The sequence below is a fragment of the Oratosquilla oratoria genome, chromosome 25 (assembly GCF_046742065.1).
Source record: "Oratosquilla oratoria isolate Oo_2021 chromosome 25, ASM4674206v1, whole genome shotgun sequence".
Lineage (NCBI taxonomy): Eukaryota > Metazoa > Arthropoda > Malacostraca > Stomatopoda > Squillidae > Oratosquilla > Oratosquilla oratoria.
In genome coordinates, this window is record NC_134801.1 from 14354770 (window position 1) to 14372150 (window position 17381).

The window sequence follows — 17381 nt, forward strand, 5'->3', positions numbered from 1 at the left end:
GAAGAAAGATGGGTGTGTTGTCGTTGAGTGAAACTAAGAGGGAAGGAAGATTGACTTTGGGAGTGTAGTTGATAGGTTCTCAGGAGTGAAGAAAGGAGAAGGGAGAGAAGGGGTGGCTATACTAAGTGAAGAGATAGGTAAGCATGTAGTGGAGGGTTCTTCAAGGTTAATGTGGATGAAGGTGAAAGTGGGGAGTGATATATGGGTTTTTGTAAGTGCATATGGGCCTGGTAGTGAGAAGAGTGTAGAGGAAAGGGAGGCTTTTTGGATGAGTGCATAGAGGGATTAGGGAGAAATGTCGATGTGGTTGTGTTGGGAGATTTTAATGCTAGGGTAGGAAATAAACCAATAGATGGAGTGGTTGTAAGTGGAGTTCCAGAGGAAAAAATGTAGTGGAGAGGTGATGGTGGGGATGTGTCTAGAAAGAGAGTTGATGATAGCAAATACAGATTTCTCCCCGTCTTCTCTTTTTATGCATGGGGGGATGGAGAGGGGGGTCGCTAAGATTTAATGAAGCGGCCTTGCTGTGGATGAGCTGTGTCTTGCGACACTGCTTCTGACCCAGGGCAGTGGACAAGGTGCAGGGATGACCCGTCATCCAGGAGGTGCTAAGATGAGAGGGAGGGTGGAGGGGTGTGGAGTGTATTCAGGGATGGAATGGGTGGAACTGATTTTATGCCTTTTACTTTTTGGCTACCTCCCTTGTAAGGGCGAAAAGGCCTTGGCATATGAGAATGGGTTGTGGATGGAAAGGTGGTAGATTGAGCATTAATGGACTATATATAGTGGTAACCAGGAGTTTAGTAGGAAGAGTTAACCTCTTCACTCCGGGGCACATCGCACGTCTGGCAGCATTAGCTGCCCGACGTGCGATGTTGCGTCATAATAATCACATTATAAAAAATAGTCAGTGCTCAATCATTCGTTCTCTTTCACCCATGTATTTTGATAACCATAGAAAATATGATGAAGCCAGTTTAGAGAGAATGGAGGATACATAGGTACGACTACAATAAATATAATCAAGATGCCGACGTCGGCATCATCGAGTACCCACTTGCTCCTCATGTTGCCTACGTAGGCGTCACCGTATGGACGTGGTTAAGGGTGTACATGTTCTAAGGGGAGAGTTAGAATATCAGATCATTTTTTTGGTGGAAGAGTTGAGAGTGGAGGATAGATGGAGAAAAGAACAGGACAAAAGGTAGGGAGATGCTTAGAGTGAACTGCTTAAATGAGAAAGAAAAGGAGGAGTACAAAAGAAAACTGAGAGGAGAGTAGGAGGGAGTGAAAGATAGAGTAGAACTAGGCATGGAGGAGGAATGTGGATGATTCAAGGAGGGAGCCATGAGGTGTGCAATGATGGTGTGTGGAACAAGGAGGATGTTTAATACCCCTATTGCACAAAGGATAAGGGAAAAATATTTCAATTCTATTAAGGGGGCCGTTGTGATAAATTTCCGAAAAAAAAATCGAAATATTCGAAAAAAAATTCCCTGTCATCTAGTGGCCTTTGGCAAGCCAGTCCTGAAATATTTTAGCAAAATACCAAAAAATAAAGGAGTTTTGGCTATTTTTCTGCCCCCCACCCCCACTTCCTAGTACACCTTCGCTGCACATATGTTCGACTAAGTTATTTCATTGCAATAAAAATGGCACAAATGCGATGTATTTTGTTATTCACTAATATAGACTAGCTGAAAACATATCCTACACTGGGATCTGTTCGCTCGGTGAATGAGCTGAGCAAATTATTGTAAGGAGAGAAAGTGAATTGTCGTTCCTTGGAGATAGATAGATAGAACTTTTATTTGAAGCTATAATCATTTCAAGAATGCCTAAACATTCGAAGAAGAAACGTGTGTTTCATGAAAGCTAAGAAACTGAATCAAATTATTGAGATGCCTCGGTTGTTACTGGAGACGACTCATAGCAGTGACCTTGAGCAGTGCTGCTGCTGCACTCACCCGGGTCTTGCTAAAGCTGATCGCGTGTTCTCACCCCTTCTACTCCACATATCCTCGTTCTCAAATGACGTCACCGCAGACATTGAGCATGCGTGACATACCATCACGAGACTACAAATGAAACGCTCCGAGTGCTTTTCATCACGAGCGACTGTCATTGATCATAACTTTGGAAGGACACACAATCTTCTTTCTCACTTGGTTGGAGTCAATTCCATCATTACAAAAGCACTTGAGGAACAAGACAAAGACATTGATTCATTGCCAAATAAAGTCTATATATCGTTCAGCTCCGATTTCAAGCCGTGAGCTTTCTAGTAAGCGAACCTGGCGACAATGAGAGACGTAGCATTTCCTGAAACCCTCGCCTTCTGAGCTCCTAATACCTCGTAAAAGGGGGGACCAGGTACCAGCTACACTTTATAATAACATGTGAATGACATAGAATGCATGAAGATTGGCGCAGAGAAAAAAATCGAAATGAAAAATATAAAAAAATACAAGGAAATGTATTTTGAACTTCAAAGCTCAGTATCTCAAAACTACCCTTTTCTCTACATTTTTTCTATCTCCTCTGTAACTACTCAGCCGATTTTAATGGGGTTTAGATAATTTGAAAGCTGAATAAATTTGCAAACTTTTTATCATGGGAATTTTTTTAATGATAGAAGTCGATATATTGTATTTTGAAGAAAAAAAATGACACTAAAAAAAAAAATTCTCCTAAACTAAGAGGAAATTCCAAAAACGTTACGATGGTTTTTTAGGTATTGCTATAGAGCATTTGTGGGATTTTTTTCAGCATGCTCAGTCATTGGATAAATACATACATATACCAAGGCTTTTTTCCCCCCTTACCAGGGGGGTAGCCAAAAAGGAAAAGGCACAAAAACATTCCCACCCATTTCATCCCCGAAAACACTCCACACCCTTCCACCCTCCCTCCCATCTTAGCACCTCCTAGATGACAGGTCATTCCTGCACCCTGTCCACTGCCCTGGGTCAGAATCAGTGTCGCAGGACACAGCACATCCACAGCAAGGCCGCTTCATTAAATCGGCGACCCCCCCCCTCCCCGTCCCCCCATATAAAGGAGAGGACGGGGAGAAATACCTTCGGGCTGTGTAAAAAAAAATTTTGCTCACACACACTACCTCACCCCCATTCCCCCGTCCAATCCACCTCATGCATCACACCATTTTCCATATACAACCATTCTCCATTCACCCCTGTCTTCTGGATAAATGAGGAGATAGAAATTTTGTAATTGGTCAAAAAATATTTTTTTATTAATAACTTCATTGTTTTTCAACCAAATGATATGAAAATTGGTTGTGAACATCTCGGTATATGTATATATAACATATTAAAAATTCGCGAAATTCCAATCATAATTGACGAAGTTCGTTTTTGAGCGCGAAGGCCCCTTTAACCATTTCACTCCGGGCCAAAATCTCGCAGGCAGCATTAGCTGCCAGATGTATGATGTTGTGTCATAATACTCACATCATAAAAAAATAGTCACTGCTTATATCGATCGTTCTCTCTTTCACCCGTGAATTTTAATAACCATAGAAAATGTGATGAAGCCAGTTTAGAGAGTATGTCAGTTACGCAGGGACAACTACAATAAATATAATCAAGACGCCGATATGGCAGCCTCGCGTATTCACTTGCTCCTCATGCTGCCTACGTAGGCGGCACCGTATGGAAGAGGTTAATTCTAATGCAAAATTCATATTATGGTAAAATATTAATTTTGTAATGTATAATATGGACACACATACACCAATGTGAGGACCCTGCAGAGAAATAGATGGAAGGGTGCTTGTAGAAGTTGGTCAAGTAGGGCTAAAACATTTTAGGGGTTGTGCGAGAGGCTCATTCACAGAAACGTTGTATGATTTTCTTCGTTGATATGTTAACTTGGGAGCCGGGAAAGACAGTGTGTGAGCTCATCAGGAACTAAGACAGTCATATACATCTGAGGTGAAGATGTTGAGCCGAGTTGTAACATACAAAATGTATTGAAAATTTGGGTGGGTAACAGTTCTCGCACTGTAAATGTATATAGAAGTAACACTGACACCGATTCATTTCATATGTTGTAGAACGTTGTAAGTCATAGTTACTGGAGAAATTTGGATGGGTCACTAATGTAAATGTACTTCAAATTCAAATCCTACTGCTACCACCATTTTATGTTGGAAAGGTAGGGTTGCTAATAAAATGTTTTGTGATCTATACATTTCCAACTACCATTTTTTCAAATGCATCATAGTAATTAGGATGTAAGTTCGGACACAAATGTAAACCACACAGAGACACTTTCTTGTAGAAATATAATGTCACATGTTAATTAGTTCACACGTTCTTATAGTCTTTAGTCAACTCCCTAACTGACTTTTTCTTGTTTGTTCTATGATCAAGTAGACTTGTTGAGTTACCCATTTTGAAATGTTCTATTCTTTCTACTTAAAGGGATCATCCATCAGAAAATCACACAAAAAAAATTCAATTCTGAAAATATTTCCTCTAAAAGTGTTGCTCATAAGCTATCTCGTGGCTGAGTATGGAAGCTGTATCTTGATTTTTACTATCTAAAAAAAATATAATACAGTACCCCCCCACCCCCACCCTACTGTGGCTGGGTCATGTGCGCTGCGTACTGCATATTACGTTTTCTGTTGTTACATATATTTGCTAACAAAAGAAGCTGTATTTTGCACAATATTTATGCTTTTGTATGATGAATAATAGCATACGATATGGCAACAGGGACCTGACTGCATACCGTACATTATGAATCGTCCATCAGAAAATCACGAAAAAAAAAAATTCTGAAAATATTTCCTCAAAAACCACCAGTGATGCCATAAAACAGCTTAGGATGGCAGATATAGATCGTCTGTCACCAAAGATGCATCGCGCCAAGAAAAGGAAAAGTGCACGCTTGGAACCTGAGCAATATAACCCTGGTGGATACTAACTGGATTCATCATATAAACCTGTAATTAATCAAAAGCATGCAACAAAGAATAGGGTGGTGCCTACGATACCCTTTCAACACCATAACATCCTAAATAATGAAAGGGGACCGTAACCATGAACAAAAAAACTGTGACACTCATTCCTGAAAAACTTGATTTTTGCACATTTAACTTGATTCATATCCAAAACGCCTTCAACATCATAATTCTGCCTCCGTTTCTTCATCTATCTTAGCCTATTATAAAGACAAAAAATAATCAATATCCAGTCAAAGGTCTATCCTCTGAATCAATTTCAAAATTTTCACAAATTACCCCTCAAAAATAGAAGAAGAAAAAATTGATAAAAAAAAAGTATAAGCATAAAAGACTTGAAAACTCGGTATGTTCTCTGAGACAAGACAATTACTAGGAAAAAATCACAACCACTTTCACCCCAAACTATATATTTTTTTTTTTTTTCTAATGGACGATCCCCTTAATGACTATCTTTCACTTTGTCACCAAATGACAATTACATTTAAACTAGGAACTTTAATTTCTGGTTACCTAATCAGACCTTTGTTAATGTACCAAAGGTGTTTTCCCCTTCACAAGGGAGGGTCTGCAAACCCCTCCTCCATCCCCACAATCAGAAATGGAGAAAACAGGGAGAAATCCCGTTGGGCTTTGTCAATTTATCTTTCACACATAGTCCCTCACCCCCATCCCCCACCCACTCCCATTCATGCATCACAGCATCATCCTTACACAACCATTCTCCATCATCTTTTGTTTTCTCCCGTCCGTCGTCAACAGACATTCCCTTCTTTCCCAATGCCCCTTTTACCTCATCCAACCATCTCATCCTTGGTTACCCCTTATGCTCACTCTTTCTTTCCATGTGTCCAAACCATCATAATACTCTTTCATCAACCCCATCTCCCAACTCCCTTTCCACCCGTCCTCCTCACCTTGTGTCTCAGTCTATCCAGCCTAGTAACCCTTATACTTCTCAGGTACCTCTCACACATTCAAATTCTGCCTCTTTTCCTCTCATATGTTCCATGTTTCTACCTTTGTCATACTTTATAATTAAATCTATTTTAACTTCTGATTTTATCTTACTAAGTTCTGTGTCTTCTGTATACAACTAGCTTATTGTCATATTGAGTGATATGCCTCAATGTGCCATCACTTGTGATGTGACTCGTTCTTTCACATCTTTCTAATCTATACCCATATTTCTGAATGCAAGTTTATCTTGCAATGCAATTCATTGGGCGAGATGCAAGGATGACCTATCATCCAGGAGCAGCCAAGTGTTGTTATTGGAACTGTTCAACTACATTTGATGGTAAATTATAAACAGGTCTCTTGAAGGCCATTTAAATACAGTCTTTGTACACACACACACCATAAAGCCTAGCTAAGTACCAAATTACTCAAGCATGGGTATGGTGAGGGCATCATCTCAGTTGCCATATATACACTAGCTATTACAATGATAAAAGTTAATTTGTTGGTACATATACATTAACCCCTTCCATACAGTGACGCCTACGTAGGCGTCATGAGGAGCAAGTGAGTACACGAGGATGCCGACGTCGGCGTCTTGATTATATTTATTGTAGTCGTACCTGCATGACCCCCATACTCTGTAAACTGGCTTCATCATATTTTCTATGGTTATCAAAATTCACGGGTGAAAGAGAACGAGCAGTAGAGCAGTGACTTTATTTTGTATAATGCGAGTATCATGACGCAACATCGCACGTCTGGCTGCTAATGCAGACCAGAGCCACACACAAATGTGTTCTACTAAGGTAAATTGAAGGACATGAATGACTGCTTTGACCTTGTCGCAGGCAGTAAGGATACAATGTGCATAGAGTACATGCCCTAGGAACACTTTAACTTCAGTTAAGTCCTGACTTTGCCAGTTGAGAGAAGACAGCTTATAATGCCCGTAAGTGGTCTGAGACAGATTTCAAGGCAATGACTATATCAAGGTAATGAAGACATTCTCACCAATCAGTCCTGTGAATACGGTTTTTATGAGTTGTGTAGAGACTGAAGGGGCAGAAACAAGGCCCATGGCTAATTTTTTTGATCTGGAAATGTCTGTTTGGCGTGCTGAAGGCCATGAGAGGATGTGATTCAGGAGCAAGGGGGATTTGAAAATAACAAAACATGAGGTCGAGAGTGGTAACAACAAAACTGTTTTCACTGAAGGAGTTAAAGTCTTGCCTGACTTGGATAATGTGGCAATCTGAAACATTTAATTTATTGAGTTCTCTGGAGTCAACATCTGGTTTAGGAACAAAAAAGAGGGAAGCTCTTCTGAAACTGAAGGTTCTAGAATGACTTAGCAATCATGTCATCAGTGAGCATGTTTACCACTTAACATTTGCTATGAGGCATTTTGTATGCAGGAATATAGCATTGGTAGGCATTTAGTTTAAGGGAGTGTCATGTTGAATGAGATTGGTTACACCAAGGGGTTCACCTGGGAGAGCAATAACCTGCCTGAAGTCATTGCAAAGGGAAAGCAAGCTTTCTTGTGCATCAGGGAAATCAAGCAAGTTCAAATGGGATGCAAGGATGGGGTCATGTGGATGCACATCAGAAGTGGTGGTACAAACTGGAACAGTACTGAACTGGTTCTCCATGTTGGAACTTTTCCAAGTTGGAGGGGAGCATTAAGTGTTATTGGCAACAAGCAAATGCATATAACCTTAGAAGTGATGAGGCTGAAAATGAGAAATGCCTTTGACATGAATGCTTACTGGCATACAGACGGTCACCTTTCCTGGCTTGGAAAACATGGATGTGAAGTTGTGTGTACTCTCAAGGGTGCAGCTTTGTAGGGCTGAATAGCATTGCATGAATGTGGAATGCATTAACACTCGAGAGACTGGGGCTGAGTCAAGTGAAAGTTCATCCAAGAGAGGGGAGGAGGGATCCTCAGTTGGTGAAATGCTAATGTTGTTCAGGGGGTGCTTGGTTCAGTTTGGCTGATTTAGAATGAATGAAGACGCCAGTTATGACACTAAGACATGTCCACAGCAGACAGTGAAGAACTTGGAGAAGACGCATCCTTGCATGGAGAAGTAGAGTTACTGTCCATGTTGTATTGATATCTGAAGGAGGAAGTTGGTGTGTGGGAGACTGCTCAGTCATCGTACCAAAGTGGTTAAAAGATTTGGAATAAATTGTACAATGGGGATAATTAACCTACTTGATCAAGTATGCTGAAGGACTTCTTGAACTGGTCTATGGAAGCAGAATATGTCTAGGTCACAAAGATATCTGATTGAAGGATATCTCTGGCATGTGGGTTGTTGAGGTTGACCATTGGTCACTTGACGTCATGAGAGCTTGGCATCAACTCCCAAAATTAAGTTGTGAATGTTCTGTCCATTAAACAAGGGCAATGAGGAATTGTTGGTCATTAGTGTCACAGTTGCATTTATATTTGGAGAAGTTTGGGATGAAGAAGAAGCCATAACAGTGGATGGGACTGGGTCAGCAGGAAGAATAGGTGAGGGCTCTTTTGGAGAAGGCAGATCTATTGTGTATGCCCTTACATGTCAAAAGTTAATGAAGCGGGAGTATTCCACCTGGAGGTGTCAAAAGTAACGTCTACTTACCTTACAAAGAGATGAATGTCAGGCTGTGGTGGATGGGGTGAGAATGAAAAATGAGGGAACACAGGACCAAAATGTGTACAAAAGAAGTACTTAAAGTATGAGTAAGATTACTATATCGCTGCATACATGTAAAGAGCACATATGGATCAGCATATAAGAAATAATATGAAAGACGACAGAAAGTTTCAAATTTAACATTCCTAGACTCAAATCATGTATGGTTCCGACTTCATCAGTATCTTTGGTTTCCAATTATATTTGGATATAGATTTGAAATCATGTATTGTTTGAGCTTGGGTTATGTCATCTAAGCTATTCTGCATATTTATACATCTACATGGAAAACTTTCTTTGCATCCTTTTGACATGTGGTCTCTCTTAGTTTACTTCCATGACCTCTCAGTCCTCCCATATTTAATCAGGTCTCTTCTATCAATACATTTTATCCCAATTAGTGCCTCTTTCTGTAGGCAGCAGAGTACGTATGTTAGCATAGGTGCAGAGACAGTTCTAAATACTAAGCAGCTTGAAGAATATAGGGGCAGCAGAGGTAGACCTTAGAAACACTGGTTGAGTTAGTTATGCACCGGAATACTCACACAATGACTACTGTAGCCACCATATGTTGTCACGCCTGCTCAACTACAACATTTAATGGTAAGTGATAAACTGTGGTCTCTGGAAGGCCGTTAAATTACAGTCATTGTACGTTCACTCACTGTCAGGCCTAGCAAAGGACCAATTTATCCAAGCATGGTTATATTGAGTATCTCAGTTGCCATATGCACACTACCAATTACAATTCTAGAAATTAATTTATTTGTAAGATCGGAAAAGTGTGTGTACATATACAGTGGTTTTAATGTGTATGAATGTGAATGTTGTGTGAAAGTAATAAATACAACTTTGTTATTGTAATGTTATATGGTAATCAAGGTTGTTATTCTGTAGAGAAGGCTATTTTTAGAATTGTTGTGGTCGTGCATGTACATACATTAGCCTGTGTATGTGAATATTTATGGTATAATGCAAGAAATGAAGGAGGGGTGGTGAATGGGAGTGGAATTATGCCTTTTAACTCTTGGTTACTTCTCTTGTAAGGGTGGGGGGAAAGCCCTTAATGTATGTATATTAATGGTGCGTACACACCAGATAAGAACCACATTACCTCTGCTCAGGACACCATCTCGTATAAGAAAAGTACCTAGACTGAATAGACCTGTCCATAGATTCAAATTGGTCCAGGTGCAACTATAACACAGAGGACACAATACCTCACTCATAATCCCAAGGTGATGCCCCAATATATTTTACCAGTGATTTATAGTTCCATATTGTTGCCATCTTCCTAAGTATAAAAAAAAAAAAAAGACCAGGAGCACCAGGTTAATTGACCAAATTTGCCCCTAAACACACACATACTTGCCAAAAAAAATTTACCCAAACAAAAATTTTTCACCTTCCCAAGAGGGCATAATCCAAAGTAACCACCAAATCTCACCTACATGCACTGTAATTGTAAAATGAAACTTGACCATCTGTTTACAAGAAACATGACTAGGTGCACATACCCCTCCCCTTACAAAACCACACAATCTACTATACTATCTAATTTACACATTGTTGCAATAACCTCCTGTTTTCACCTGCAACCTGAAACAGTGATGACTACACCAATACCTCAAGCTTTCCATAACTTTCATTTACAAAAAAATTGCTTTCAACTAACTAAATTTAGATCAACAAGCAAGGTTATGTGCAGAGGTGGTACAAGATAGTACATACATATACCAAGGCTTTTTCCCCCTTACAAGGGAGGTAGCCAAAAAGGAAAAGGCATAAAATCATTCCCACCCATTCCATCCCTGAATACACTCCACACCCCTCCACTCTCCCTCTTATCTTGGCACCTCCTAGATGACGGGTCATCCTTGCACCTTGTCCACTGCCCTGGGTCAGAAACAGTGTCGCAAGACACAGCACATCCACAGCAAGGCTGCTTCATTAAATCAAGTGACCCCCCTCTCCGTCCCCCCATGCATAAAAGGAAAAGACGGGGAGAAATCCCTTCGGGTTGTGTCAAATTTTGCTCGCACATACTACCTCACCCCCATCCCCCTGCCCATTCCACCTCGTGCATCACATCATCATCCATATACAACCATTCCCCATTCACCCCTGTCTTCTGTCCTTTCCCGTCCTTCCTCAACAGACATTTATTTACAACAGACATTAATTTACAAGATAGTAAAAGTTAAAAACTACAAACTACTGGACAGGCATAAAAAAAAAACCCATCTGTATACCAAGGTTTTTTTCTAACATTGAGGGAGGTAGCCAAGTCAAAATGTATGAACTATTCCAATCCATTCCTCTCCCACCACCCTTTCCTCCCCATCTCCAGCCCACCACCCTGTGCCAGGGGTGGTAGGGGATGAATAATTGTAGGTCAGTAAAATTAATATCATGTGATGTTCTTTTCTGGTCCTTAAACAAGATGGTTGTATACCAGCTCCTATATTTTGATGAATTTTCTTGAATCCAGTGTGTTCTAGGACAAGGATGAATTTTATCCTGTAGGTGTTAGAGGGGCACAAGTGGGTATTGGATAGATGTAGTGTATGCATTGTTTTGGCCTTAAGCCCTATACAAGTTTTTTTTTTTATTGATTTGTACATAATTTTCTCTAGCAATCTCTACAATAAAAAAATGTTTACTCTTACAGACGCAAGCACAAGAAGGGTCTGGAGGAGGAAACTGCAAAGAAGCGCACCAGACGGACTCAGAAATACCAACGTGCTATTGTTGGAGCTTCTATTACAGATATTATGGCCAAGAGGTAAGATAGATATTTTACTTTTAACTACTAAGCAGTAATCAAATTTGTTGATTGTGTATAGTTGTGATACAGGTGAGAGTAAAAGGGAAAAAGTTGTGATGTATTTGTTAGAAGATGGATGGGTTAGTGTTCAGTGACAGTTAAGTGAAAGGGAGATTGGAGTTTGCATTTTGGAGGGTGTCGGGAATGATAGTAGTCTAGTCAAGGGAAGGAATGGATGGCTCTGTCATTAAGTGATGAGATAAGAAAGTCCATGGTGGAGTGGAGGAGGAGTTATAAAGGTAGAGATGGCATTTAGGAGTACATACAGTCCTGGTAGTGAGAAAATTGAATAGATAAAAAACTGGAACAAGTTAAAAGGGTGCATACAAAGATTTGATAGGAAAATAGATGTTGTGGTATTGGGGATCTTGATGCTAGAATAGAAGAGGAGCCTGTCTGTCTAGGTATTAAAGGCTTCTTTCCCAAGGGATCAGTGATGGGTGCCTGCATGTGGTGGTCCTGCAAGATGGACAGCAAAGCGGCCCATTTTCAATACCCATCAACCCCCTTCTGAAGATAAATGTGGGTAAAAGTAAGGTGATGAGATGTACAAGGGGTGAAAGTGGCAGTAGACTGGAAATGAGCATTAAGGGAGAGCGACTGGAGGAAGTGGATAGTTTTAGATACTTGGGTGCAAATGTGGCAGGAAAAGGTGGAGGTAGAATGTAGATTGAGAGAAGTGAGTAAATGCCTTGGTGGATTAAAAAGTATAATGAGGAATAGACATTTGGGAATGGATGCTAAAAGGAGACTGTATGAAGGAGTGATTGTGCCAACAGCACTGTATGGGGCAGAAACGTGGAACATAAGAGAAGAAGAGAAAAGGAGTTTGAATGTGTTTGAGATGAGGTGTCTGAGAAGTATGGTGGGGGTTACTAGGCTGGATAGAGTGAGAAATGAGGTGAGGAGGAGAACAGTGGTGGAAAGGGAGTTGGGAGATAGGGTTGATGAAATAGTATTAGGATGGTTTGGACACATGGAAAAAAAAGTGAAGAAAGACTAGTAAAAGAGATATGTAAGGCAGATGTGGAGGGAGTGAACATGAAGGGACGTCCTAGGATGAGGTGGATGGATGGGGTGAAGGGGGCTTTGGGGAAGAGGGGAATGTCTGTTGAGGAAGGACGGGAGAGGACAGAAGACAGGTGAATGGAGAATGGTTGTATATGGATGATGTTGTGATGCATGAGGTGGAATGGGGGGTGAGGTAGTATGTGTGAGCAAATTTTGACACAGCCCGAAGGGATTTCTCCCCGTATTCTCCTTTATGCACGGGGGGACGGAGAGGGGGGAGTCACCGATTTAATGAAGCAGCCTTGCTGTGGATGTGCTGTGTCTTGCGACACTGCTTCTGACCCAGGGCAATGGACAAAGTGCAGGGATGACCCATCATCCAGGAGGTGCTAAGATAAGAGGGAGAGTGGAGGGGTGTGGAGTGTATTCAGGGATGGAATGGGTGGAAATGATTTCATGCCTTTCCCTTTTTGGCTACCTCCCTTGTAAGGGGGAAAAAGGCTTGGTATATGTTACAAGTGGAGTTCCTCAGGGTTCTGTTCTCGGGCCACTTCTATTCATAATACAGGGTGTTCCAAAAAATTTGACGTCATTTTAAATGCCAATATCTAGAAAACTACTCAGTGCATCTCAATGAAACTGCACAAACTTTATGTTGAACATCATAAGTTTTATTGGTTGACATTTCAAAGAAAAAATCAAAGATTTGTAGATTCTATGACCGATTTCACAAATGTTCAATATGAGCGCCGCCTGTGACTGCACACGTCAAGTGGGTACTCAAACTTGTGCCAAACACGCTGCAGCATGTCTTTGGTAACATTCTCCAGTGCGGCAGTGATTCTCTGCTTGAGTTTACTAGTTGGTGCATTTTTGGCAAATTTTGCAAAGAAGGCACGCTGCACGGTCTTCGGTGACTGTGTTTGAGCATATTCCAACACGCAAAATGACTTTTCTTTTGAAGTGAACGGCATTTCTCAACCTGAAAAGAGATAAATGTCAAACATTAAACAGAAAATCTTGAACTGTTTCTATGCGAGCTGTGAAAATTTGAGGTCGTTTCAACGAAAATTGCCAAAATTATTGGCCTGCAAAATGATGTCAAATTTTTTGGGACACCCTGTATATAAATGATATAGACCATGGACTAAAATCTACTGTTTCCAAATTTGCTGACGATACAAAACTGTGCGGAGTGGCAAATGATCACTCAAACCAATTAGATATTCAAGAAGATTTAGATCAATTACAGCAATGATCTGAAAAGTGGCTAATGAAATTTAACACAAGTAAATGCAAGGTAATGCACATAGGTAAAAATAACAGTAAGTACGATTACAAGTTATTTGGAAATTCGTTAACAAAAGTGGATAGTGAAAAAGATCTCGGCGTAATTATCAGTAACGACCTCAAATAATCCAAGCAGTGTATTTCAGCCTCTGAGAAAGCAAATAAGATTCTGGGACTGATTGCGCGATCTTTTGATTTCAAAAGTCCATCACTCATTAACAAGCTATATAAATCGTTATTTCGTCCACATTTGGAATATGCTGTTTCCATATGGTCACCGAATCTCATTAAAGACATTGACAGACTGGAAAAAGTACAACGGCGAGCCACAAAACTGATTCCAAATATAAAAAATAAATCCTACGAAAATCGACTAAATCATGAATCTGTTTTCCCTAAAAAAGCGTAGACTTAGAGTTGACTTGATACAGGTCTTTAAGATTTTAAAGGGAATTGGCAACATCAAAAGTGACCAAATTTTCACATTGAATGAGAATCAGACAAGAAACAATGGTCTCAAACTGTCTGGAAATAGATTGAATTTGGAGGTGGGTAGAAACAACTTTGCCAACCGTGTAGTTAATGAATGGAATAAACTTCCTGCACAGGTAGTGCAATGTATTTCAGTTCGAAGCTTTAAGAATAATTTAGATAAATACCTAAGTAAAATGCTGTAATGATTATAATTTATCTTATATTATTTGTTTTTGTTTTGTTATCTTTTGTCTCTGATTTTCATTTATTATTAGTTATATGTCAATTTATTATTATTTACTATTTACCTGTTTGTTTATTATTTAACTATACCTATGCATTTATTTATGTATTTTATTTGTTATTTCATTATTATAGTTTTTATTTATTATTTTATTATTATGATTTTTTTTCGCATCCAACCTGTCGGTATGCTCCGCCTTTGTAATCCTTTGTATATATGTATGTATCAACCCCCTTCACCTCTTGGCACTCAGACTGGGTCTCTTTATCAACTTCAACTATATTTTTGCATTTTTTTCACACTCCTCTCCCTACCGTTTTTAACTGTTGACATAGAAATAGTTCCACATAAATGTAACATGGACAACAGTCAAGTTTCTTCCTAGTGAGATCTGTGGGAGGTTCCAAGGACATAGCAGGAATTTCTACTTGGTGAAACTTGGGGATCGGTGCCATCTGCGTATATTCATAATCATATCACTCACCGCTCCATTAACACACTGAAAGACAACACACTGCTGCATGCCAGACCCCCTGATATCCACCCTTCTGAATCCTCTCTCCCACGAAAGGACAGAGTCCACTTGGCCAGACTGCGATGCGGTCACCACCCGGCACTTCTAAGCTACCAGAAGAGGCTGGACGACCGTGTTGTGAACAGCTGCCCAGGATGTAACACTTCACCCCATACCATACAACACATAATGGAAGACTGCATTATACACAATCATGCACGCACACAACTCAACATACACTCTATAAAGGATTTGTGGGAAAACCCAGTTTCGGCTGTGGCCTTCCTTGGGGAGACGGGACTGCTCGGACAGACAGTCTAGGGAACGACAACAACAACAACAACAACAACTTGGTGAAACTAGGAAACAATTGATTCAAGGCTTCTTCCCCCTTCTAAGGGAGGTAGCATCTATTGTGTCATTGTTTATTTATATTTATTTTTATTTAGTTTTTTATTGTATTTTATTATGTATGTTTTATTATATGTATATATATGTATATGTATGTATCTATATATATATATATATATATATAGATATATATATATATATATGATATATATATATATATATATATATATATTTCTCCCTCCCAGTTCTTTATGGCAAAGCCATTCTAATAGCTTAGAGGCTACCAGAAGAGGTTGAATGACCACATCACAGATAACTGTCCAGACTGTAACACTTCACGATATACCGTACAACACATTATGGAAGACTGCATTGCACAAAATCACACATGCCAACAACAAAATAGAGTCCACTTGGCCAGACTGCGGTGCGGTCACCACCCAGCACTTCTAAGCTACCAGAAGAGGCTGGATGACCGCGTTGTGAACAGCTGCCCAGGATGTAACACTTCACCCCATACCATACAACACATAATGGAAGACTGCATTATACACAATCATGCACGCAAACAACACAACATACGCTCTATAAAGGATTTGTGGGAAAACCCAGTTTCGGCTATGGCATTCCTTGGGGAGATGGGACTGCTCGGACAGACAGTCTAGGGAACGACGACAACAACAACAACAAAATAGACTCAAAGGGATTTGAAGGGAAATTAACCAGGGGTGGGGTTTGATACTTGGTGTGGAAATTTTTGGCAGTAAACAAAGTCATGGGCTAACATGATTAAAGTCAACAGGATGATTGCCTCAATGGTTGGCTCTTTCCCCACAATTAAATTTTTTAGCAGAATCCGGGTATACACCAATCCTACATTCATCCAATAACCCCATTTGTTGGCCCTCCCATCTTAACTCCTCATGCCTAAAGTGTCATCCCACCCCTCCACCACACTTGGATTAGAGGCATTGCATCTAGACACAGCATTGTCTTTGTTCACTTATTCATGAGTAACATATACCCCCAGAATGTCTTTCATGCTTTGCTAGGCTATCTCTATCCCCCATTGCCAAGGTATTTTTTATTATTGCATTGTCTCAGTATAATTTCTTCATTACAGGAACATGAAACCTGAAGTCAGAAAGGCTCAGAGAGAACAAGCTATAAGGTAGGATACCTTACAGTGTGTTTACACGCCAATATTGATTGCTTATGTTTGATAAAGTTTCGTTTAGCAATTCATTGTAAGAAAGGACAAATAAGGGGGTTGGCTGTCAAATCTTGACTCTAGAACTAGTTTAGGGGATCCTTAACCTCTGATACAACAATGCATACGTAGGCATCATGAGGAGCAAGTGGGTATACAAGGCTGCTGGCGTTGGCATCTTGATTATATTTGATGATATTTATTTTGTAGTAGCATAGTCACCCCTGAATTCTTTGAACAGATTTGATCACATTTTCTGGGTTTATTATTACTCAGAGTGAAAGAGAACAAGTAATGCAGTAGTGACTATATTTTATGACATCTGATGCTGTGTGTGAGAATTTGACTGCCAAATAATTATAATAGGCTAGCTGTGTGTGCAGATTACTGTTGTGGGAAACTTTCAGTTTCATTTCAAAGTGAATCATCCAGTTTTGTCGTTTTTATGAATCGTAGCTGTACCAAAGATAATGGGGAAATTAGTGTTGGAATGATAAACTGGGAATCTGGGAACCACTCTAAAATTGTTGTTGAGCTAACTTATAGTTTAATGAAAAAAATTGTCGATTGTCATTTTTTTAAAACTAATTTGAATTGGTCAGGGCTGCCAAGGAAAAGACGAAGGCTGCCAAGGAGAAAAAGAAGGCTACAGCACCTACCGCAGCCAAAGTATGTAAAACTACCCAATTAGTGATATTCTATTGAATCATGATGATACAATATCTGTCAATCCAATGAAAGGTTGTGATTTAAAAATTTCACTGAATTCTGTGATTTACATCCATATTGGGAATGATGACCCATGTATTTCATAATG

General features: G+C 39.9%; 1 protein-coding gene across 1 annotated transcript in view; it reads left to right on the forward strand.

The window, feature by feature from the left end:
• RpL24 (ribosomal protein L24) overlaps positions 1 to 17381 on the forward strand; it is a 47388-nt gene that overhangs the window by 29886 nt on the left and 121 nt on the right. The window contains exons 4-6 of the mRNA XM_076208425.1: positions 11315 to 11428; positions 16478 to 16525; positions 17167 to 17233. Of these exons, the coding sequence (XP_076064540.1) occupies positions 11315 to 11428; positions 16478 to 16525; positions 17167 to 17233 (229 nt within the window). The remainder of the gene's footprint in view (positions 1 to 11314; positions 11429 to 16477; positions 16526 to 17166; positions 17234 to 17381) is intronic.